This window comes from Microtus oregoni, unplaced genomic scaffold, assembly GCF_018167655.1.
Source record: "Microtus oregoni isolate MIOR12 unplaced genomic scaffold, Mior012 000079F_ref0000094, whole genome shotgun sequence".
Taxonomy (NCBI): Eukaryota; Metazoa; Chordata; class Mammalia; order Rodentia; family Cricetidae; genus Microtus; species Microtus oregoni.
In genome coordinates, this window is record NW_024544537.1 from 1,924,989 (window position 1) to 1,950,661 (window position 25,673).

General features: G+C 36.8%; 1 protein-coding gene across 2 annotated transcripts in view; it reads right to left on the minus strand.

The window, feature by feature from the left end:
- The window catches only part of Dmd (dystrophin), a 1,759,261-nt gene that overhangs the window by 332,482 nt on the left and 1,401,106 nt on the right, over positions 1-25,673 (minus strand). For both annotated transcript variants that reach the window (XM_041642825.1, XM_041642826.1), the window contains one exon: positions 7,861-8,007. In XM_041642825.1, coding sequence (XP_041498759.1) covers positions 7,861-8,007 — 147 coding nt within the window. The remainder of the gene's footprint in view (positions 1-7,860; positions 8,008-25,673) is intronic.

Sequence of the window (25,673 nt, forward strand, 5' to 3'; positions counted from 1 at the left end):
CTTCCACTGCTAACAAAAAACAGTCAGTGAACTGAAAATGGGTTGAAGTTATGAACTCTCAAAGCCAGTGGCATACTTCCTCTAGCATATCCTCTCTAAACTGCATCACCAACTGGGGACCAAGTGTTCAGACCCCTGAGCCTATGGAGAAGATTTCTCATTCAAACCCTAATTTATTATTGTTAAGTCAGGAGCATAACCCGAGCCCCTGACATCCATCCCAGCTCGCTGGCCTGAGAGTTGCATTGGTCTGGACTCCAAATCCCAGCATGCCAGGTCTAGACCCCTCCCCAGGGGAGGGTCAGGACCACTCCCGCAGGGTATTTAAGTGGTCTCCCATTGGAAGAACACAGGGTTCCAGGTTTGCAATGCTCCTTGCTTTTCTGTTTCCCCTGCCATGCTCTAGGCCACCTGAGAGCGCTGCTACTTAATAAAACATGGGCATTTAATTCGCTTTAAGCTGACCTAATTGGATTTCTTTGCACTGGCCGAGCCGCCCGTGTTAGGATTTTTCCCTAACAATTATTAGTAACCTTTCCAGATGAGTCTCCTCACATTTCCAGAACACTAGAACCTCACAGGACATCTTATCCACTTCTGAAACAGATGTAATTATCTCTTGCAAACCAACTATTCCCCCAAGAACTTTTCCAAATAAATTTGCAAGAAGGACTTTTTTTTTTATCATCTTCTAGGACCAAAGAAGAGACAATGATGGATGGAATTACACCTTAACCTGACTGGCTTAATTGTGCATACCTCCCTATTGAAACTTAAAACTCCTGTACCCAGAAGAAGGACTAAGGGTCACTGTACCCCTATATTTGTTCTTTTTCCAAATGTAGTCACACTGAAAAAAAAAAATCACCATTCCTTTTCTCTTTCGTATGGGTCTGGATATTAAGCCTGGCTTATTGAGACTGCTGAAGTGTAAACTTTTGCTCTGAACCTTCTATTTATCCAGGTTGTGGAAACTATATTGTAGACCAGTGTTGTCCACTGCAACGAGAGTGAATGCTACATGAGTAATATTAAACGTTCTAATAAGCACATTTAAAATGTCAAAGGAAACAACATTGTCAGTTGTTCTGTTTGGCATGGTATACAGACTCCATATTAAAGAAAAATATCCAAATTTGAATAATCATAAAGAATAAATGAGGTAAATACTTTATGATGACATAATTTAATTAACGAAATTTGTAAAATATTCTCAGTTCTACATGTAATCAGTATAAAATACATTTTAGAAATTTCAATTTTTGTACAAAGTCCTTGAAAACTGAATGTGTGTAACACTGTAACATGTCCCTACGTGGACTGGATGAATTCAAGGTTCCAAAAGCTTGATATGCCACCACATTGGAAAACGTAGTTTAGACAGTGCAGTGTGAAACAGAGTAAATATAAACTCATTCAGTAGCAGATTATGTTGCTTGTACTTTATTAAAAGATTCCCTGTGTTGTTCAAGTCTCTCTTTACCTTCCTCCTCCAGTCCAAAGGAAAGTTAAGTGCCTGGTCTCCATGGTTCCATGGTACTGCAACTTCTCTAGCACAGAACTTTCTCCCTGATGCTATGCTTAACCTCTCTAGTTAGAGTTGAAACGCTCAAGGTGTCTAACATTTTGAAGGCATACATTTATTTTCACATCTTAAGCTTGAGCACCTGACATGTGCTAAATGTAGGACAATGGTTCTCAAAGTATGGTCCCTGGAACAGCAATACCAACCTCATTTGCGAATTTGTTAGGAATGCCCAATCTGGAATTCCACCAAAGTCCTAGTCAATTCAAAACTTTGGGTGAGGGGACCGAGCAAATTGTTTTAAGTAGCCTTCCGAGTAATTATGATGCTCACTAAATTTTGAGAACCACGGATACAGAAAATTATATTTCCATGGAGAATACTCTCAGATTGTGTTCTCTGGTTCAATCTTAAACCGTTTTAGGTGTTGCTAAAGAAATAAATCAAAGAAGGATACGCTAGGCAGATCTAGCAGTAGAATCGCTCTTTAGCAATGCTGAAGTGAGCAGGCTGGGCATCCTCTGTTTAAGTTCAAAGCAACAGGGCCTATGCCATTAGCAAGAGCAGATGGTGCAGCTCATCTAGGCTCCCTGCTTAGAAAAGACTCCACAATGCAAACGAATTAGTATAAAATTATTACAGAAAAGTGTGAGGAAAATGTTAAGATCTGCCAACTTATTCAATGATGATAAAAACACACAGAGAAAGAAGATATGCTTAGAAAATCTATGTCACCCCAAATAAGCATACATTTTAGTTAGTTGAGTTGTGTGTGTGTGTGTGTGAGTTTGTGTGTGTGACTTGTGTGCACATGTGTACATATTTTGGGGTGCCCATGTGGATGTTTGAGTGACATAACACACGTATAGAAATAAAAGTCCAATCTTGGGTGGGAGATATGATCTTCCACTTTGAGACAAGATCTCTTGGTTTTTGCCCCTAGATATATGAGGCTTGTTGGCCTGCCTGCTTCCGCACATGCCCTTTGTTTCCAACTCCCATCTTGTCTTAGAAGAGATGGAATTTCAGATAATTGCTATTGTGTCAGGCCTTTATACAGGTTCTAGGTATCGGAATTCATGTTGTCACATCCACATAGAAAGCAAAAACAGCCACTGACCTATTTCCCCAGCCTGGTTTTCATTTTTGAAATTTCAATAATTTGTTTAGTGTCACTGAACAAATGAAGCCACTCAAGTATTCCTGCATGTTTATGGCATGGAGAAGTTGAAAGACAATGGACTATCCGGGGAGAATAACAGAACACACATTTTTTTTGTATGTATGAAAGGACTTTTTGGTCTGTTATCGACCAAGTAGGATTATGACCATGACTCCTCAGTATATAGTATGCTTACTCAGAGGTAATCCAATGAAAAGAAATGAAAGAATGAAAGCATACATGGCAATGCAGGATGCGAGTGCCTAGAATGTTCCTAGAACATGACTACAGTGGTGTGCAGGAGGAGAACAACTATGTATGCGTGTTATCAGAGGAACGTGAGCAAATCTTTTAAAATATACACCATTACCGGCATGGCTCCTTAACATATTGAAAGAACTTTGTGCCTAGAAATGCCTTAATAATATTTAATTTAACATGTTTTCACAGTCTATAATACCTTATGTTTAATATAGCATGTATTCTTTATGTAAGAGTGTATTTTCATCCTTTCGTTGTCATGCATGGATTTATTCCTGAGTGCAGAGATTGTAGACTACTCCCTTTCATGATGAATAAGGAAAATGGCCATGCCACTCAATGTCTGCGCATTACTTCAAAATTGAAAAGGATTCTTGTTTTACCTTTCTTTCCTTTTGACTTTTGATACACATTTGTACTTGACTAAATATGAGGATTGGTTTTACATTAAGAGTTGACTTATTAAAATAACTTCGATTCGATTTTAATGTAGTTGCTAAGTTGTAAAGGCAACAAGGAATAGCTTGCTTTCAAATTTTAGATTTGAAAGAAGTGTGATTTTGAAGGGTACACAGAACTGGTTTTGATCCATTGGTTTGTTAAAAGCAGCTTTCAAATTTATTGTATCCAAGAATTATTTTATAAAGAGAGTAGGTCTGAAAAAAAATCAAGCATTTCACACCTTTATTGTCCAAAACAGATTTAGAGTATGACTTGGTTAATCCCAAGTTTAATGGGCCTTTAAGGCAAGGAAATATGACAGGACAGTTGTGAGGATCGGATTCAGATCTTGTGACACCTTCCCCAGGATGTGACTGCATCATGTCAGGTTTGTACGTCTCAGTTTCCTTGCTTATGAAAGTGAATAGTCATAACATGTACTCATAACACAGAAAGAAGAATGCTGCAAGGATCGTGAGGATGTATCTGAGGACGCTTAATAAAGCAACACCTTTAACACCCTGAGAATAGTCCACGTGGTACCAATGCACTCTGGGAGGGAAGACACGGAATTTCCTGCCGACAGAAAATCTGAAACAAGGAAATGGACGTCTTCTACTTCTATTTCTGGCTTCCAAATAAATTCGGAAGCCTCTTTATTCACTATTTCTATGTCGAGGTAAATTATGACTAGATCTTATCCTGCTATTGATGGTCACACTTGTCTGTCTTATATGTCTCAACCATTTTCACTGATCTTATATACAGCTGACATACAAGTGCGGCTTTCTTTCTGAAGCAAAATGAATTTGTCAAGTAACTAAACCCAGGATAGTCTAATGTCAAGAAAGGTAAAGTCAGACAGCATGTAATTCTACTCCTTCTCTTGCATAACTTTTCTCAAATTTAGGGCTTCTTTCCTTTTCTCACATCTATATATGCCTTTCTACTAATTCTGCTGTGTTTTCACCTTTTCTTTGTCTTACCAGAAAGAAATGTGAACTTGTACCTAGTTTTAATGCAATATTTGTCAACAGATAAAGCACCATAAGTGATTAAATTCTTTGTTTTGTATACTTACGCTGCTATCACGACGGTAATGCAAGCTTTTCAGCAGAGAAGCTAGCTAATGCCCTAATTTTACATGCATTCTTTTAAATGTAGAATACACATAATATAACTGAGTTCTTCATTCCACAAATGAATGCAATCTTTTGATAGCAATATCCACTTTTACAATGTGCACTGTTTTATTTTATTTTTTATTTTTTGAAAATTTTATATAATTATATCATTTTCTCCTTCCATCTCTCCAACCCTTCCAATTCATTTTATTCCCAACTTGTTCTCTCAAAATTTATGTCCTCTTTTAATATTGTCGCCCACACATACACACACATAAGTATATATTCCTAAACACATTAATGCAATTTCCTAAATCCCTCTAATATTACTTTATATGTATTTGATCTCAGGGCTGAGGACTTGGTATTAGATAACCAACTGAGGAATCTTCCCTGAGGAAGACCATTTCTCCTGTTCTCAGAAGACACTTTAGACATAAGACTTGGAGAACCTGATCTGTAATGATCTGAAACCCTCTGCACCCTGAGAACAAGATTGCACGGCACCAAATTTTCCACTCAAACTTCCAAAGAAAGGATGCAACCAACAGTCCCACTCAGCTATGACACCGATGAGCAACAGAAATGAAGCATGACACACTTCCTGGCAATAATCAACAGAGATTAGGCTTCCTTTAAATGTCAGAGAGACTGAACTCATGAAGTCTCATTAACCTGGACAGTTATCTGTATTTGCCTTGTTCCCTTTCTGAAAAATGACTCACTGTTATAACTAGCTATGATTATGTAGCAGATTGGTTAGAATAATGGTCAAAGTAAATGAAGTATGTGATTGCCTTCACTCAGTTTCTTGTGAACGGAAATCAAGGGCTCATCATCTTTCTGCTAGAAAAATTTTCTACGGATATCTTTAAGGTGATTGCTCAAAAATAAAGGAATTAAATTTTCAACTTAGAAGAGAAGCACGAGCCAAAAATTGACTAAGTTATTTAATATGAGAAGTCTACATCTATATGGCCTCCAGATAACAGGTTTAGAGTTATGGAAGAAGTATTGCAATTGCAACTAGCCACACACACACACACACACACACACACACACACACACACACACACACACACATATATATATATATATATTACGATATGAATAAAAGAAGCATCATTTTTGGTTCTAAACTGAGTTTTATCATGTATGCTCTCTTCCTGATATCCAGATAAAGGATCATAGAAACGAACTGGAGGTAGCCTTAGACAAACTGTAATGTTTAATTTCAAAAAATAAGAATTATAGTTTAGAGATGTTTACATATTAACCCACTGAAGACTGTACGATTGTTTGCTATAGCCCACCATCTACTGCCATATATCTGCATGGAATTGCAATCAAGTCCTTGTGCAAGAATTAAACCATTAGTACATGTTTTACAAATAAATAAATAGTATAACTAGACTGGATCATAAAGTCTTTTTCGTAGTGCTGTGGCTATAACTCGGGACATTTTGAGTAAGCATTCTACTACTTATTTACATTCTCAAACTCACATAGAGTTGATTATTTGTTTGCTTTTTATTTTTGAGACAAGAGTCTCAGCATGTAGCTCTGGCTGTCCAGAAAAATCACAATGTATATCAGACTGGCCTGGAATTTACAGAGACTATCTACCTCTGCCTCTCAAATGCTAGAATTAAAGGGTACATCACTATGTCTGGCCCGTGTAGTATTGATTTGCAAGAGATTTTCCTATCTTTCATAGTCTTTTGACCTCAGTCATAAATTTGCAAGTAGCTGTCACAAATCATGTCCTACATTCTGAAACACAAATGTAGCACTCAACGTTTTACAAGAAAATTGAAAATTTATTCTAAGGGTGCTTGAATAGTACAAATTTGATCACTGGTTGCCTTTGGTCACTCATTAATTTAATTATATATGCTTTAAATGAAAGATATTTTAAGGATGAAACTGATATGGTTTTAATAGTACTGAGCTATCATGGGGTCAATGGACATATAGAGGCACAGAGTCGTTTTCTGGTATTGTTTCGCCTTAGTTAATGACACAAATATCTCAAGATTATTCATCATACTAGAATTAAATTATATAAGATCTCAAGGGGTCTGAAATTTGAAACTTGTTTTTTAATAACAATCTAATAATTCTTCAACTGGACTCTTCACACTCTCAAATAGACCATTGGTGACAGAATAACCTGGCTTATCATTTTTCCCTATTAAAACTTTGACACTAAATTCTTTCAAACCAAGTTTCTTTCAAGTCTCAGGAGTATACAATCTGTATCCTGTGAAATTGGAAAAGGAAAAATGAGTCTCTAATTTTATGACTAAACAAGTTTTATAGTTTGGAGGCATAACACAGTGTCCTTTGTAGAGGAAATATACATTACCTCTATATCCATTTCTATGTTCCTATTGTAAAGACCAATGCTATTCTAAGAACTATGTGAATCAGCTCATTCAACATTATTGTACCTATGTTGGAGATGAAGGTACTGACAACCACAGAGGTTAAATGACATAAAAGACACACAGCTAATTAATCAGATCCCCAAATCTATGTATTATAATCATAGTAAAAACTGTAATAACACTAAGATCGAGAATGTATAGGGTACTGTAGCACAAGTTCTGTTCCAATGACTAATTATACTTATTGCTGTGATATATTTATCATAACAAAAATCACCAATGTAGAAACTTATATTATCTTGTCTTCTAGAGGAAAGACTAAAACACAGAAAGATTCACTAAACTGTCTAAGATGCCACAGCAAGTAAATGACACCTGGGACACATACCTATTCCCTATATTTACTATACAAACCTATAAAAAACCTACTTCTATGTGTGGATTGATGATAGTGATACTTGTTCGTAAGACAATTTAATACCATACTATTGACTCTTGTTTCAGTTAGAATTGCAAAGGAAAGGATGTTTTCAGAATTCTAGCAATACCAGCACAAATGAATTGTCCACTAGCAATTCAGTGCCTCCATTGTGGTTCACCACTGTCATTCATGCGATTACAAGCCATACTGACTCCAGCTCTCAGACATATCTGAAATTGGGTTTAGTAACACTAGGACTTATAAAGCAATACAAAGCATCTTGTTATTATGAACATCAAATGAATAATACTCTTTTGAAACAGGTTCTTGCTATATAGCCTTGGCTAGGCTGGAACTTGCTATGTAGAACAGGCTGGCCAGAAATTCACAGAGATTTGCCTGGCTCCACCTTGATGTGCTGAAATTAAGAGGATACATCATTATGCGTGGAAAAGGGATTAACCTTTGTTGCTCCTTACAAACAAACTTTATGTACACGTCATTATCCTATGTCAAAGAGCCCAGAGCATGCCTACCTGCAGAAGCTTCCATCGGGTGTTCAGATCTTCCAGAGTGCTGAGGTTATAAGGTGAGAGCTGAATGCTCAAAGTGGTAAGTTGGCGAGCAAGGTCATTGACATGATTGACATTCTCTTTAAGAGGTGCAATTTCTCCCCGAAGTATCTATGAATTAGAAGATAAAAAAAATAAATCAAAGAATTCTAGACATCTTGGAACTGTAAGACATCTTACTCTGTTTTGGGTGTAATGTCAGTGAGGTTCACTCTACGATCTGAAAGTGTTCATTTATCACTAGTGCATATAGACTGTAAGCTCTCTGGCAATATTAGGGAATAGGCCTGTTTGAAATGCGAATTTTGAAATCAGTGCCTGTGGTGCTTTGGATGAGAATGGCCGCTAGAGACGCATATATTTGAATGCTTGGCTCTCAGTTGGTGGAACTGTTTGAGGCAGATTAGGAGGTCTTGTTGGAGAAGGTGTGTCCATGGGGTTGGGCTTTGAGGTTTCCAAAGACCATCCCATTCTCAGATAGCTCTCTCTGACTCTTGTTTGCAGATGGGATGCAAGCTCTCAGCTACTTCTCCAGGACTATATCTTCCTGCTGCCATGTGACCAGCCATGATGGTCATAAGCTTGCCCTCTGAAACTTTTTTTTTTTTCGAGACAGGGTTTCTCTGTAGCTTTGGTGCCTGTCCCGGAACTAGCTCTTGTAGACCAGGCTGGCCTTGAACTCCCAGAGATCCGACTGCCTCTGCCTCCCGAATGCTGGGATTAAAGGTTTGTGCCACCACCGCCCGGCACCTCAGAAACTTTAAGCACCCGATAAACTACTTCTGGAAGTTGCCCTTGGTCATGGCAATTTGTTGCAGCAATAAATTGTAGCCAAGACAGTGTCCCTCTCAAAGAATCCTCAGACATGAAGCTAGCCCCTTTGATTAGGGGAGGAAGTAGCAAGAGGCAATAGTTACCAGACATATTTGCTAGTCACTTAAACTTGGACATCTTCACCCCCAAATGTGACAGAACTAGATTTCTCTTGTTTGTTATCACTCATTTATGGTACTTTCTTCTTTATTAGAAGCCAAGATAGGCTATCACACTAGGATGCATTAGTGTTACAGCATCGTGTTCCAGTTCCTTGGTACATGATGCCGTGATAAGCATCACCCACACATACATTAATCTGTCTCCTACACAATGACCCTATGAAGCCGATACTTGGAGCATCCTCATTTTACCTTTGAGAAACTAAACTTGCAGGTCTTAAATTGTGCCAAAATTCTATGGGTAAAAATGTTGTAACCTGGGATACATATTTGGATTTGTTTTCTTCAGAGTGCATATTCTTAATTACCACATTATGTTACTCAACACAAAATCTGGAATGACATGACCAGTAGAATGCTGCTAGATTCTAAATCCTATGTTTCAAGCAGCAAGGGATTCTTTACTTTTTACAATGAGAAGATAAACTAAATCATGCGAGTACATTCATCCTTTGTACCTACTACATGATAAATACTTTTATTTAGGGAGGAAGGTATTTTGTCAGCCTAGGATGACTTTCTGCTCTCATGGTATTTTAGTCCTTGTTGCAGAGACTTTGGAAGGCTCCCATGGGGATTTTGGCTGTTTCTGAAGTTTGAAAGCAGGCGTCTCTGATGTGATGCATCATGAGGATCTATTGAACAGAACACTATGCGAATATGCAGAGTAGAATATCATGCATCATAGCTACCCCATCGAGTTGGCATTTATGGATCTTTAACATGATGCATGACAACCAAATTTTCCAACGAATGACATCTAAGGGACAAACTCCCTCACTTAGGAGAACAGTTTATGTAATGTAATGTCTGTTCACAAGGACAGCATCACTGAATTGACTCCCTAGTGGACTTGCTTGACCTGGGAGGTATTATTTCCCTGTCTGGTGCTCACTGTTTTTGTATAAAAACATTGTTTGTAATACCCACATCTATAGCCCTTATATTTCTTTTGATTTCAAATGGAAGCTGGTCTGTACATTCGAAACAAGGATGGCATTATCCTCAAATCAACCTGAATACCTGGCAACTAACGTCTACCATTTACAGAGAATAGAAGACTCTTAAATTGCACTCAGATGAAATATAGCAAGATAATCACTAAGATTTTTAGCAGAGGAAATGTAGATTTATTCAGAAAAAATTAAAAAAAAAAAGAACTCCCAAGAGGGAGAGGGTCACCAACAGAGGAATAATTTGAACTTAGCATTTAGGTTTAGGATAGGGTCTTCCTACAAAGCAGGACTTCCAGTTTTAATATTTTTCAGACAGAGTCTCGGTATATAAACCTGGCTAGCCTGGAAGTCAACATGCAGACTGGACTGATTTTAAACTCACAGAGATTCACCTGCTTCTGTCTTCCAAGCATGAAGACTAAAAGTGTGTGCCACCATACCCAGGCCCTTCAGCTTTTAAAAATGGCTATTAAAATATACTAAAACCACAATTTCCTGTGGGGAGGCGAAAGTCTTAGTCTATTAGTGATGATCTTAACACATGAAGAACAGGGTAATCTGTACTGAAATATATACGTTAACAGGGGAATGTTTGTTACTTACTATGTAAAAATCTAAAAACCTGCATTAGACACATTTTTACACATTGTATTGGTGGAATGACATTGGAATCATACTAAAATTGCAACAGTTCCAAGTAAAAGTTATTCCATTTCCTTATGAAGAAATACATTGTTTAAAAGCATCGGCACTAAGTGCCCAGGTAGAAAGGCCATTAACTCCTTTATATGGACATTTGTGTCTCTCAAGGGAATGATTCATAATTATTTTGTTTTCTGCAATGTAAAGGTTAGAAAACAGACTTCTGAAATGTTAATGGAAAAACCTGGATAAGGATGAAGATGGTTATGACGTGCAACCAGATCCTTTTAGATTATCACAGAAATTACTAATTATCACAGATAAACATGTGAGGTTGAATGGGAAACAGGAAGCACTGTGGAAACGGCAAGGTGCCAGCATGGCTCTCTGTAAGAAATAGTGAGGTGTTCAGTTTCTAAGTTATGTCATGCTTAGGTTTCCGTTTTAATATGTAGTAGGCATGTTCCAATGCGTTGATTCTAATAATTTAATGTTTACTTTCTCTCTTCAAACGTTAGGAACAATTAATACTGACTCATTTGAAGCTAAAAAAGAAGGAAAAATTAATCTCCAGTCCTCTTTACCATTTCATTTTCCTTTTTTTATTAATTTTTTTTATTAAAAACTTCTGCCTCCTCCCCGCCTCCCTTTTAGGGTTGGCAAGAGTCATTTTCCTTTTACAATATTCCTCTTTCCTTCTGTAAACCCTACGTCTTAGGGTGCTGTGGTAACATTTTGCTTCCTCCTCTGTACCAATGATAGCTGACGATCCCTAAAGTGATCTACAAATAAGTAAACATGCTTGCAGTACCTGTGTGTGGCTATCTCTTCTCCTCTCATTAGTTCAGATGTTAGTTGCGTGTACATTTCAGCCGTCTTTTGTATGCATGTCTACAAACCTGCTCTCATCAATACTACAAACATAATTTAATTAGCAATTTCCAAAATCAAAGAAACATTTTAAGAGGAAAAAAAGGCTACTGTTGCCTGAGATGGGGTCTAAGCACTTTACAAGACTTGCTTCACAAAGAAAAAGAGAAGTAAACATTGTCAATTAGGTAAGTGTAGATGAGGCTCCAGTCAAAAATTAGGGAAGCAACTTTAAGAATTTAGAAGTCTGAGATCAGAATGCTCCCCATGTTTTCTGATGCATTCTCTCTACACTAAAGAAACCAGAACTGGAAATCAAACAGATTGCTTTATCAGTGGGCCTTGTGGAGGACCCCAATCAGTGTATGTCCACTCAAAGAGTCTTCACACACAAGCAAAACACTTGTGACTATTTAAATTTAAAAAGTTTAAGCAAAATTTTTATTCTGATCTGTATTTAACTCTATTTTTGTATTAACTGCTCATCTATAGTTCTTAATCGAATCAGAAGAGGGAGCAGCTATTATAGATTATTTACTACTTGTAACTTTCTATAACTGTTATTATATTAGGTTTGGCGGTAAGTCTATTTACCAGGTGAAACATCTCACCAACCTCACAGAAGCTTTTCAAATGTCTTTTTATCCACAATTTACCACTACTACTACTACTACTACTACTACTACTACTACTACTACTACTACTACTACTACTACTATTACTACTATTGAGGCAGGCTATTCCTGTGTATTTCAGGCTAGTCTAGAAATTATTATACAGCCTATGTTGGTGTGAAACACATAATTCCTCTTTCTTAGCCTCTTGAATGCTGAAAATTTTGACAGGAAGAAATTCATTGATCAGGTGGCAGTCCAGGAGCTGCCTTTGGCTTCTGCCCCCTTGACTTCCCTGTCATGGTGGAATGTACTATTGAACTGTGAACCAAAAAGACATCTTTCTTCCTCTTTTCAGGGTATTTTGTCATGGTAACGGGAAAAGGAACTAATTCCACTATGGAAAGTGTGAATGCAGGCGCTACATCTTTTAAAGAGATCTAACATTGAGTTAGAATATACTTCAACTATTAGGGATTTTAATATTATATACCTAAATTTATGTTTAAATTATTAATACTGCCCATAAAATGCCAAAAGGTACAGTTAACTCTAAGCAGTATGATGTATTATGTGACTTCCACTAGGTTTTATTCTAGTTTGGAATTTGTAAGTGAGAAAATATCGAAGGGAGTCATTAGACTCTGGGTTTCTTTGAAAGACGTTAACATCTGAAATATGCTTTCCATAAAAGAGCAAACAAAGACAAATTTTATTATGACTAGTTTAATGTAAGTCGAATTTTCACTTCATTAAATGTTTAATTATAAATACAAAATTGCTGATTTAGAATGATATATAAATTTGATATGTCAAGTTATTCTTTTTAAAAAGTTAAATTACCTGTCATATTTTTGTTTATCTTTATGTAGTTAAAGACTTTTCAAGTATGTTTGAAATTATAGTCATCAACCTATTGTGAAAAAAGAAAGGAATTGTCTCTTATCAAAGAAATGTTTGTGAGGAAGTAATTTTGATTTGACAGTTAAGAAATTCTATCTGCTCTAAGACATAGGTCACTTTGGATGATAAGAATAAGTTGAGGGAGGGCGGGAGGAAGTGTGTGTGTGTGCGTGCGTGTTTGCACGACCAAACACGTGCATGTAGAGGCCAGATGAAGATGTTGAAAGATTTTTTTTATTATTGTCTGTCTATTTTTTGAAAGGGGTCCCTCATGGAGTCTGAAGGTCAGGATTTTGGCTATGATAGTTGGCATTGGTATCTGCCTGACTCTATTCCCCAGAACTCTGGTTACAGGAACATGGTGTCATGTCTGGCCTCTGTGTGGGTGCTGGGAATCTGAGCTCAGGTCCTCTTGTTTTTATACCAAGTGTTATTCCCCACAGAGCCCTTTCCCTAGCCTCAAGAATTCTATTTCAAGAGCCTTTGTTTATTCTGTAAAATTGTGGAGCAACAGAGTAGGTATAGTATGCATGGTGTGTAATAAATATTTGCTGAATTTGAAGATGAATGTAGATCAAGTGGGGAGGGTCATATAAACCAGTTTTCTAGATAGCACAGAGAGTCTTTTTGAGGCTGAGGATCAAAATGTTTTAGCAGAATCAATCTGTTCTAATTCCCTTTTCCAACAATGTTCCATTTGAGAAAGAAGAAAACAGTTGATCAGTGTTTAAGGTTTTGTCAGATGATTGTGGCACAAATACTTAGGGATAAGGGTGTTTCAATTTTAGACAGAATGTGATTGAAATACAGACTGTGGAATCTAAACTGGATTAGGAGGAAAGTAAGGCAAGATGAGGCTTGTAGATACAAAGAAAATAGAAGTGTCAATTGTGGATGCCCAAGATAATGTAAGAGAGGCCAAAGCAGGAGTAGCTGTACAAATAAGCCAGAAGGGAAGGAAAGAATGGGCTGCTCAATTATGCTTAGCTTATATATGTAAACAGCATATATATGTATATATATATATATGTCTTTATTTGTTGTGGGATATTTGTGCACTGTGTGCAGACATTTGATATAAAGCTCAATGGCAAAACTAGACAGAAGGTATAGGCTGTATTTCCAGTTAGAGAAAGGAAGAGGAGGAGAAATGTAGGCATATGGAAAGATGCAAGGAGACACAGAGGAAGCAGGATGGACAGCCCATGACAGAATGTAGATTAATAGAAATGGGTTAGTTTAAGTTGTAAGAGCTATAAGCTATATTAGTTTAAACCCAAGGCCAAGTTTTTATAATTATTATCTCTGTGTATGACAAATATCTCTGTAGTTAAGAAATGAAAGAGTAACTAACAATATTTTTTTTCTCTACAAGAAAACCATACTGAATAATTGTTTGTGAACCAAGATCCTGAAAAAATATAGTCCAAACATTCAGGATGTTAGAAAAAGTAGGGTACAGCCGAAGCAAAGCTAGGCACACAGCTTTTGATGCCCAGTGTTGTAGGTCAGGCTTCAGGGAAGCAAAGAGTTAGATAGGGAGAAGGAGAGGGAGAGAAACAGGAAGAGAGATGGGAAAGCTAAAGCAGATATGGTCCCATTTGGAGAGCTTATCCCCAGAAGCTTTGATATACAAATTAGACCGTGGTGGGACACATGTCTAAACAAAGGTACTATTTTCTTTCACCTCTCATGGTTTTAAGAAAGACAAGATGGGTAGAAAGTCTTCCTTTTGATTGAGGGATGTTTTTTGGAAAAGGATTACCTCCTGTGCCTTCAGCATTTAACAGTCAGGGGAAGGCGTACACCAGGTCAGTGAAGGAATCTGGCTGGACCACTGGCAACAGTCAATATACCAACTAAATTCATCTAACTACGTGTTCTCCACGACCTGAGGCACCTTTTTTTCATATTTCCCCATCCCAAGATCTTTTTCATGTGAACTCTCATTTCTAACACTATGAGGCTGGCTCAGAGCTTCAACAAAATGGATGTATTATCTTTTACATAATGTTGAATACTTTGTTTCTTCTAAATTTTGAAGGACAGACTAGAACAATGAGAGATAAGTCAGTGTACAGGCTATATGAGCTCAACCCTGTCTTTAGTATCACATTTTTCTCTGGTAGAGACACTCTTGACAATAAATTATGCCAAAGAAGCATGTATTAAAAATAGAATTACAATTGTATTCCATCACAGTATCATTTTTTATTTTAGTAGCCTGAAGGCAAAATATGATGTGGTTTCATTGTCTCCCTTGCATTCAGTATTCAGGACCATTGCAAACTTTTATATTTGGGCATGATAGCTTTTGACAAGCAAACTTAATAAGTACATAAATAATAAAACAGAATAAAAACTAATGATCTAGATGTAGCATAATCAGGACAACATAGGGAAGGTTAAATTAAACAAATAGAGAAATAAATGTAAAGTTTGTTGACATGAAGAAAATTTCATGTACTTATTTCCCAAGCAATTATCAGTAATTATATTTTTACTGAACTCAGACTCAGCATGATTCCAAATTTGTGATACTAGAATAGTAGAAATTGGCTGCTGTATGTTTTAAGTTTGCAATATAGAACCAGATTTTACAAATGAGAAAGAATCTTTCCCTTCTTTTAATGTTATTGAAAATAGTCCACACCCACACATAAAATTTTCTTTTGAACATTTTACTTTTTGAACTGACTGCAATTTGAGACCGAGCCTCACTGTAGAGAACAGATGTGAACTTGTGGTCCTCCTCTATCAGCCTGCACATTCTTCATCTGCCATATCTTAGAGGCTTCCATGAAGACTTAAACCCAGTGGGATTTTGTTTATTGGGTTTTTTGTTTTGTTTTGTTTTGTTTTTCAGACAGGGTTTCTCTGTAGCTTTGGAGCCGGTCCTGGAACTATCTCTTGTAGATCAGGCTGCCCTTAAACTTACAGAGATCTGACTGCCTCTGCCTCCCAAGTGCTGAAATTAAAGGTGTGCACCACCACTGCCTGGCAAACCCAGCGTTTTTTAAAACAAAGACCAAAGCATATATTTACTCTTCAATAGCAATCGTCTTCTTAAAATATCTTGGGTGCAAAATTCAAGAAGCCCTTGTTTTTTACCGCTGAGTAGTACTCTAATGTGTATATATTCCACACTTTCTTCATCCATTCTTCCATTGAAGGGCATCTTCGTTGTTTCCAGGTTCTGGCTATTACAAACAATGCTGCTATGAACATAGTAGAGCATATACTTTTGTTGTATGATAAGGCCTCTCTTGGGTATATTCCCAAGAGTGGTATTGCTGGGTCCAGGGGTAGGCAAAATTTGAATTTTGCATGCAAATGGATGGAAATAGAAAACACTATCCTGAGTGAGGTAAGCCAGACACAAAAAGAGGAACATGGGATGTACTCACTCATATTTGGTTTCTAGCCATAAACAAAGGACATTGAGCCTATAATTAGTGATCCTAGAGAAGCTAAATAAGGAGAACCCAAAGAAAAACATATAGGCATCCTCCTGAATATTAACCTTCATTAGGCGATGAAAGGAGACAGAGACAGAGACCCACATTGGAGCACTGGACAGAAATCTCAAGGTCCAAATCAGGAGCAGAAGGAGAGAGAGCATGAGCAAGGAACTCAGGACCACGAGGGGTGCACACACTGAGGCAATGGGGATGTTCTATTGAGAACTCACCAAGGCCAGCTGGCCTGGGTCTGAAAAAGCCTAGGATAAAACCGGACTCGCTGAACATAGCGAACAATGAGGACTACTGAGAACTCAAGAACAATGGCAATGGGTTTTTGATCCTACTGCAAGTACTGGCTTTGTGGGAGCCTAGGCAGTTTGGATGCTCACCTTACTAGACCTGGATGGAAGTGGGTGGTTCTTGGACTTCCCACAGGGCAGGGAACCCTGATTGCTCTTTGGGCTGAGGAGGGAGGGGTACTTGATTGGGGGAGGGGGAGGGAAATGGGAGGCGGTAGTGGGGAAGAGACAGAAATCTTTAATAAATAAATAAATAAATAACAACAACAACAAAAAAGATTTACTGCTGGGTCAGGTGGTGTATAACTTTAGTTCCCCAAACCTGGGAAGCAGAGGTGGTCAGATCTCTGTGAGTTCAAGGCTAGCAAGGTCTATGTAGTGAGTTCCAGGTTTCACAGAGGAACCCAGGCAAAAATGATTTATTTTTGTGTATGTGTGTTTGTCTGTTTGTATATGTTGATGCTCATGAAGGCAGAAGAAAGTGCTGAATTCTCTTCTCTTGATGGCTGTGACCTGGACAACTTGGGTGCTCAGAAGCAAACTCAGGTCCTCTGAAAGTGCATCCGGTGTCTTAACCACTGAAACATCGCTCCAGCTTTACCGCATAATTTGAGAATGAGAAATAGGACATCATTTACCATAGGGGAACGACTGTAACTAAGTTGAGTTTTTTCATTATTTTGTGTGTACTCCATGTGTGTACACATGTATAATGTGTGAGGGTGAATCCACCTTTGTTTGCACATGCAGAAGCCAAAGGTCAGCATCAGTCACTTTCTTTAATCAACCTGAAGCTTGTTGTTTCCAATAGGTTGGTTCTCTCAGCAAGTTCCCAGGGTTCTCTTCTCTTTGCCTCCTTAGTGCTGGGGTTCTAGATGTGTGCTGCCACACCAGGCTTTTTTACACGAGTGCTGAAGATTCAAGCCTAGGTTCACATGCTTGCAGAACAAGGATTTGCCCACTGAGCCACAACGCCAGTCCCAGGTTTACCAGGTTTTTAACAACAACAACAACAATAACAAACCAAACCAGTTGAAAAATCTTAGTTACTTCAATTTCCTTGGATGTTTAATTCTGTAGTCCAAAGTCTAGTTGCTAATTATTTCTCCTTTATAAAAAAAAAGCAAGCAAAAAAACAAACTAAATAAACAAACAAAGCCATTTGAAGCATTCTACAGCTTTCTAACGACACAATTAAAACTAATAAAAGGTAGTTCATGACTGTTTTACAGAAGCTAATTGCAAAATATGCACAATTAAAATAAAAGGGTTTGTAATGAGTATAAACAAATCATTTAAGCAGGCCATGCTTTAGGCTGCTAAGGAAACAGGGGGGAAAAGCCAGTATTTTATTTCTGAGAAATTTTAATTATATGTGATAACACATAAAGCAAATGGAAGTTAATGAACATTTATTAACATATTTAAAGTAAGTAATAATCTATAAACCATTAAAAAGATTAACCACCAAGAAGCTATTGCTAGTTGATGGCGGCTGAGGGATAGTCACTTCATTAGGGGTATGGTCACTAGTATATGGCTCATGCCGCAATAGATAGTCCTGCTTCCGTGTGCATATGGACAGCCTAATTGAGTTCAGTGGGTTAAAAACAAAGACACTATGTTGGGAAGATGTGTTGGGGTGGGGAACTCAGAGGAGTTTGGAGGAAGAGTGGGGGTTGATATGATCAATATACATCGAATAAATGCATGAAATACACATTCATGCCAGGAATTTATCTTTTGATTTGAAAAATATTTATTTTATAATTTTAATTATTTATTTATTGTGTGTGTGTGTGTGTGTGTGTGTGTGTGTGTGTGTGTGTGTGTGTGTGTGTGTATGTGTGTGTAGGTGCCAGAGAGATGACAGATGTCCTGGACCAGGTGATGTGAGTTGAACTTGGGTCCTCTGAAGAGCAGCAAATGCTCTTACCTGACAAAGCATCTCTTCTGCTTCACATGTATGAAATTATCAATGAATAAATTAAAAATATCAACCACAGGGATAGTCTTCGGCACACTCAGAAGTTATTTTAGGCAGGTGCTAGCTTTGTGATTACAAGTCTTTTCTTTATTTTGAGGGCTAAGCATGGAACCCAGAGGTTGATGCATGCTAGGCCAGGGTTCTACCACTTCAGCAAGCTTTTCAAACTTGCAAACATTTCATGATCCACGTAACAGTTCTTTCTATTATTGTGGTGGAGTAGAGATACAAATGGTCTGGCTCCTTTCCTTCTCCTTATAGCCCAGAATATCAGTTTATCACACTGGTTCTCAAATATTTCAAAAAGCATCACCACAATGATGGTTTGTTAACACAGTCTACTGAGTACCGCTCATCATTTGTTATTCAGTAGTCTGAGAGGAGCCTGAAAATCTGACATTTCTGTTATAACAAGAACGTAAAAGACACTGAGCTCTGAAATCTCACTGATCTTATTCTTGACATAGTTCCTATAGGTGTATGGTTCCGCCTGCTTGGAGTTGAACATTTCTGTTGTTTTGTTGGTTCCCATTCATTTACATTAAATCTGATCCTTAACCTAAATACTACAACCACAAGTTCATTCCTGGTTGTTCAATCTGGAGTAAGTGTCTTGTTTTTTTTTTTTCTCACTTTCTCCACTCCATTCTTCAAGTTCCAAGTAAGTATTTTCTTGCCTGTTTATTCACTAGTGGTTATTTCCCAAGATATGAAAGTTTATTAAGGGAAGTCAACTCTACACATCTTTTCCAACAGGATAGTTCTGTAACTGGCATATGAAAATCATCAATACTTGCGTAGCAAATAATAAGTAGGGGCTAGGGATATAGTATAGTAGTACAGAATTTGCAAGGCTCTAGTTTCTATTCTCTACCCTGGAAGAAAAAGAAACAAATCTTTAAAAAATTGGGCACGCTTGCTTAATTACTAACCATGCAGACCAATAGGTATTGTCAAACTGCTCAGAAACAGTTTGCTGCATAAATCATATAAGAAACATGACCATTGGCTTTGAGATCCCTATCTGCTTTTTTCTCGTTCTATGCCTACCAGTTGATTTTATGTTGGAAACATGTTTAGAAACCATTTTCCAAAGAATTGCTACCATTTTAAAATCAAAGATACAAAGCTTCATTCTGGTATCAACTAGGAATTACTTCATAAAATGAAACAAAGGGAAAAATGAGTGAGTGACCTATTTAAGGAACATGCATTATGGTGTTGCTGTTACAACCTGGTACATCCTCTAAAGTATCTTTTTTGTTTGTTTTGAGACAGTTTTAGCCCATCCTGGCCTGGAACTTATTATGTAGCCCACACTGACCTTGAATTTGAGGTAATCCTCCTGTCTCAACATCCCCAAGCTGGGATTGCAGGCCTGTGTGATTACTCCTTATTTGGATGGTACTTTAACAAGGCTACACATACACACATACACACACACACACACACACACACACACACACAAAACTAAAAAAAAGTAGAATACTATGAGCCAGGATCACTATGTTGGGTTGTGTGATGGTTTGAATAAAAATGTTCCCATAGACTCATAGAGAATGTCACTATTCTCTATGAATATTAGGAGATATGTCCTAGACGCATTAGGCGTTTCCTTGTTGGAGGACGTATATCACTGGGGATAGGTAGACTTTTAGACTTCAGAAATGCAAGCCAGGGCTAACTGTCTTTTCTTGCTGCCTGTGGATCCAGATGTAGAACTCGAAGCTACCTTTCTAATATTATGTTTACCTGCATGTTGTCATGCTTCCTGCCTTATAGATAACTGACTAAACCTCTCAACCTTCAAACCAGCTTCAATTAAATGTTTCCCTATATAAGAGTTTCTATGGTCAAGATATCTTTTCACAGCAATAGAAACTTTAACTAAGACAAGTTATTTAATAAAATCCAATTGAAATAAAATCTTGGCATCTTTACTGAATTGGTAAACCTTGACAGGGACTAGGAATCTCTGAGAAAAGTATGACTTTCTCTACTTTGGCCAAAGAGGTCCTTCAGAGAACTGAGACTTTCAATGCTGGTTGAGATTCTAGTTCTTCTCTGCTGCTGGTGGGTTCTTCACATCCCAGTTCTTTCATCTCTATCCCTTTGCTCTTGATCATTTTAGGTTTTTCTATAAAGACAGTGATTAAGTAGCATTATTATCTGGGAGACCACTAAATATTAGATTGTAGCAAATGCTACTTAAAAATCTTTTCCAAGCAATGGTTATGTGTTAGAGGGGAAAATAACAAAGGAAACTTCAATTTTGTTTTAAAGATGAGTGAGTCAATCTAATGTATTCTTCCTTCTTTTACTCTACCTATGATTAGTTGAGTATAGTGTATGTCGGTACCAAAAATAAAAAGTTTCTCTCTCTCTCTCTCTCTCTCTCTCTCTCTCTCTCTCTCTCTCTCTCTCTCTCACACACACACACACACACACACACACACACACACACACACACACCCCAGTTTGGATAAGGTCAGGGATACTATATGAAGCAGAGGATAATAGGTGCATCCTTTGTAGAGCCACAGGCCAGAATCATATCTCAGGACGCTGCCTCTTTGGAGCTGACTCCTCATATTATTCCGGGACTACCTGTCTTTCCTCACTCTTTTACTATGCAAAGTAAGGTCTTCTTGAACTAGACATTGCAATGTAGTATATGGAACTGACGCAGAAAGACAAAGAATGTATAAAAGAAGGATAGATATACATTCAGAGTTTAAACAGTAGGTAGGAAGTCATAATGCATATTTGAGAAAGAATAAATCATTTTTTGTAATGAATTATGAATTGAAGAGCTGTGGTAAAAGATTAATTTGGGGCATTTTCTTAGACCATAATTGTAATCAGTCTTCATTAAATTTGCCTTCGCAAAGTAGACAATGAAACTTTTTGCAAAAGGAAATGAATGACATATTGTCTAACTCCTGTAGTCCAGTGTAATCACGAATTTGGTTGAAAAATCCGTGCTATATCTACTGTGTACTATACACGTATGTACTATGCATATACTATCTATTCAATGCACATTCAACAGTCTCATAATCATTACCAGAGAAAGCAGAAAATCCAGTGGTATATTATAAAATATTGTATGGGGTAGAGAGATAGTCCAGCAATTAAAATCACCTGAGTTTGGTTTTTTGCACCCACTCAGTGGCGATTAATCATCCGCAACTGCAGTTACAGAGCATCTGATGTCCATTTATGGCCTTTGTGAGTACCAGGTATGCACATTCTGCAGACATACATGCAGGCAATGACTCATAAGCATAAAATCAAATTCATAAAATATATAATTCATCCAGGACAGGAACCAAAGCCACAGAGAAACCCTGTCTCGAAAAAAACAAAAAAAAATATATATATAATTCATGATAGGAGAAATTGTGTTATAGGGTTAATAAAGTGCAAATAAGGATGCTCAGGTATGTTAGGAGAGAACCACTAAGTAAATAAGTAAATTTATTCCGAGAGAGGAAAAGTAGTGGCATTTCAAATGTATTTTAATAAGTAAAGAAAACCTGAAGATCTGAAAAGCAAAACAGCCAGCCTCTGGCTCTTACCACGACCTCAGTCTGAAGTGGTGGCTGAGAGCTGTCTCGCCCCATCTTATATTACTCTCTAGGGCTGGGATCAAAGGCATGCACCACTGGGATTAAAGGCATGTACCACCCTATTTCACTGGCAACTGGGAATAAAGGTGTGTGTCATTATGACTATTGAGATTAAAGGTGTGTGTTATCATAATCTGTTTTGTAAACTAACCAGTGGAACTGTTTTACTCTAAGATCTTTAGAAAGTCTTTATTTATTAAAATACATTTGAAACGCCACTACAAGGAAATATCAGAAAATTCATGACCCTCTGAAAAGAGCATGTTCATCTACAAAATATTGTGGCAATAACTCTAGTTCATGAACATTTTAAAGAGGAAGAAGTCACAATGCATCATTCCTATAGATAAGCAAAACGTAACATTGGGCAGAAGCAGGATGGTAGCAATAGGGAGCAAATTATCCACAAACACATCTTTAAGGGCTTTAGGAAGTTTAAAGGGAATAGTCCCCTGTGATTTTATTATATTTGTTTATATAATCATTTATTCTAAACAAGGAATGGAATGTCTGTTGTATGCCAGGAATATTCCAGTTGCTGGGGATAGTGCTGCATGACCACAAGTCCTTTATTTTCTCATATAACAATAGCTATTCTTATGTAAGTTTATAAAGAAACAAATACCAAGGTAATGTATGTATAGCTATAAGATGTAACATTATTTTGTCAAGAAAATACACAAAAGTGAAGTAATGCATGTGTGTGTGTGTGTGTGTGTGTGTGTGTGTGTGTGTGTGTGAGAGAGAGAGAGAGAGAGAGAGAGAGAGAGAGAGAGAGAGAGAGAGATCAGTGCAAAAGGATGCTTCATCTTATTAAAACAAATTAAGGAGAAGCTACATCTGTATGTATAAGTAATGATTAATAAAGGAATTGAAGGCTGTGAGTTACTTGCACAATATATTACACCTACTTTGCTTTATAATGGGAATCTTCATTTAATTTTGGCTTGATGTGGAAGGCACTCACTATTGAAACAAATCAGATCTTTCTGTGAATTTGATTTTCCATTCAATATATTATCATCTTAGAAATGCTAAAGCAGAAATGAACTGAAGACGAATGTCAGTTTTCTAAGAATTGAGATTAAATAATATATGGAAAATGGGTGAAAAGGATTACAAAATGTTCTTCAATATTAGCTTTCACTTGAAGATTATTGTAGCTTCTATATTTAATTAGTGTTTTGAGACATTCCAAAGTGGCTTTATCTCTTACAAATGAAACAATAAAGCAAGATAGGCAACTGCTTAAAGTCAAATGAAATGAGCATACAATAAATTTTCTTCATTCACACCTATACAACTGCATGTTTAAAAGTTAAATCAGCAAACTTGTTTAATAATGGCTTGTTTTCATTTCATTATATTCTGAGGCTGCAAAGAAAGTTTTAAGGGTTCACTTCTGAGCAATGTTAGCACTACAGATTTACTACCAGCTGTTATTTCTGCCTTCATTAACATACTTGTATGTTGAATTGAGAGTTCACCCAGTTTTTCTTCATTTTCAACATGTAACTGAAAACTTCAACTTATAAGAAAATATTTCGATTTTTCTGATTCCATCTTAAGACAATATGAAAATTCACATCTTGTTGTAGTCTGTTATGACAATTGCATCATGATAATGCCCAGTTGGATGTATGCAAATTAAAAATAAATTATTCATTCCATAAATATGTCTACGTGTTATATGTCTATGGAATGTATTCAGATATAACCTTTATGACAAAATATCAAGTACATTCCAAAGGTCTGTAAGCTAACAAGAACAAGGGATCTTATGCTGATTTGTTTAGCCACATTTAAAAGCATTTTTTTTTTGGTTTTTCAAGACAGGGTTTCTCTGAAATAGAATTATATCATAGCCTTCCTTCTTTTCCTCCATTCAGCTCTTCCCAGCTACCCTCTTCTAAACCCTTTTCATATTCCCCCTAGTATCAAGTTGACAGCCCCTTTTACTTTGATTATTATTAGTGTGTGTGTGTGTATGTGTGTATGTACATATATATATATATATATATATCCTTCTGAGTAAGTTTTGCTGTTTATATGTATATGGTTTCTGTGCTGAACACTCTGCATTGAATAACCAATAAGGGGACTCATTCCTGAAAGAAGCTAATTCTCCTACTCCCAGCAGTTGCCTGTAGTTCTTTGTCTAGGGAACAGGATCCCATAAAATTTAGCCCACATTTTTTAAAAATTTTATAGCATTTTCAGATGAGTAGAAAAAGTGAATAACTTTTATAATATTAGTGTTGTAAGCTTATAGGCTTAAAATAATTTTTTTCTTTTGCTAGAAATATCTGGATATCAACAGCCACCTGGTAAGTTGTTGGTGAGCCAGGCAAAATGCCATTCCAAATAGCCTACTTGGCTACAGAAAGATAAAAGAAATAAATGTCAAGGAAACTGAATGGAAATTATGCAATAATCCTTAATATGTTTTAGTTTTACAGCAATGCATAATTCCAAATTAGGTTACAGTGCTTTAAAATATGAAAATGAAAGGAAACAGAGGTAGTTGACATTGGTTCTAAAAACCATAAATGCCTACTGCTAGTGGCCTTTATTTACTTTTCTTTCCATTCAATTCCTTTGTTATATATTGCCCACAAACTCAATCCCTTCTGTTCCCTAATTTGCTAATGTCACATTAGGATCATAATGATAAAATTTGAATTTTTGATAGGGAAATTATAAATGACTTCACTGAGTGTATAATGATGCAGAATTGTAGAGGAAAAAAATTATGAGCACAATCAACTCTTAAACAGAAATAGAAGGCAATAAACTCTGACAAAAATATATTCGCCATGAAAATCAATTACTTAAAAGAAAATAGAAATCTAATTGTTCAGTGTCCCAGCATCATTCTGATTAAGAGAGTTTGACAGTTTGGAGCTGAACACACTGTGGAAACATAATAAATACTAAAGTTTACAAACAGAAAGCCTTACAATAAAATGTGGATCAATTTAAAAAACAATTGAAAAATCAATGTTTTTAAATGTTTTACTCTGGATAATTCAGCTAACTCAGTTACTGACATTTAAGATGTCAACATCACAAAAAGTTTGTTTTTAATATTTCTCACTTAATCTTAAAACAAAATTTAAGGCTTTGAAAAACCATATTTATCCCATAAACCACACACATACACTATAACACCTATCATTGTAATCGGTACTAATATAATGATGTTACGCTGCTTTGGGGAAAAAATTCCCCCTTTGTCAATCACTGCACTTAAGATTCTTTCTTATCCCTCTCAGTGGTACTTTCATTTTATCCCCAAACCCATATTTATTTTTAAATATAAATATATTCCCTTCCTTTTGAGCATAGTGCTTCAAGAAGCTAACATGGTAAATTATCATGCGTAAGAACTTGTAAGGAAGCTATCATCTCTCCA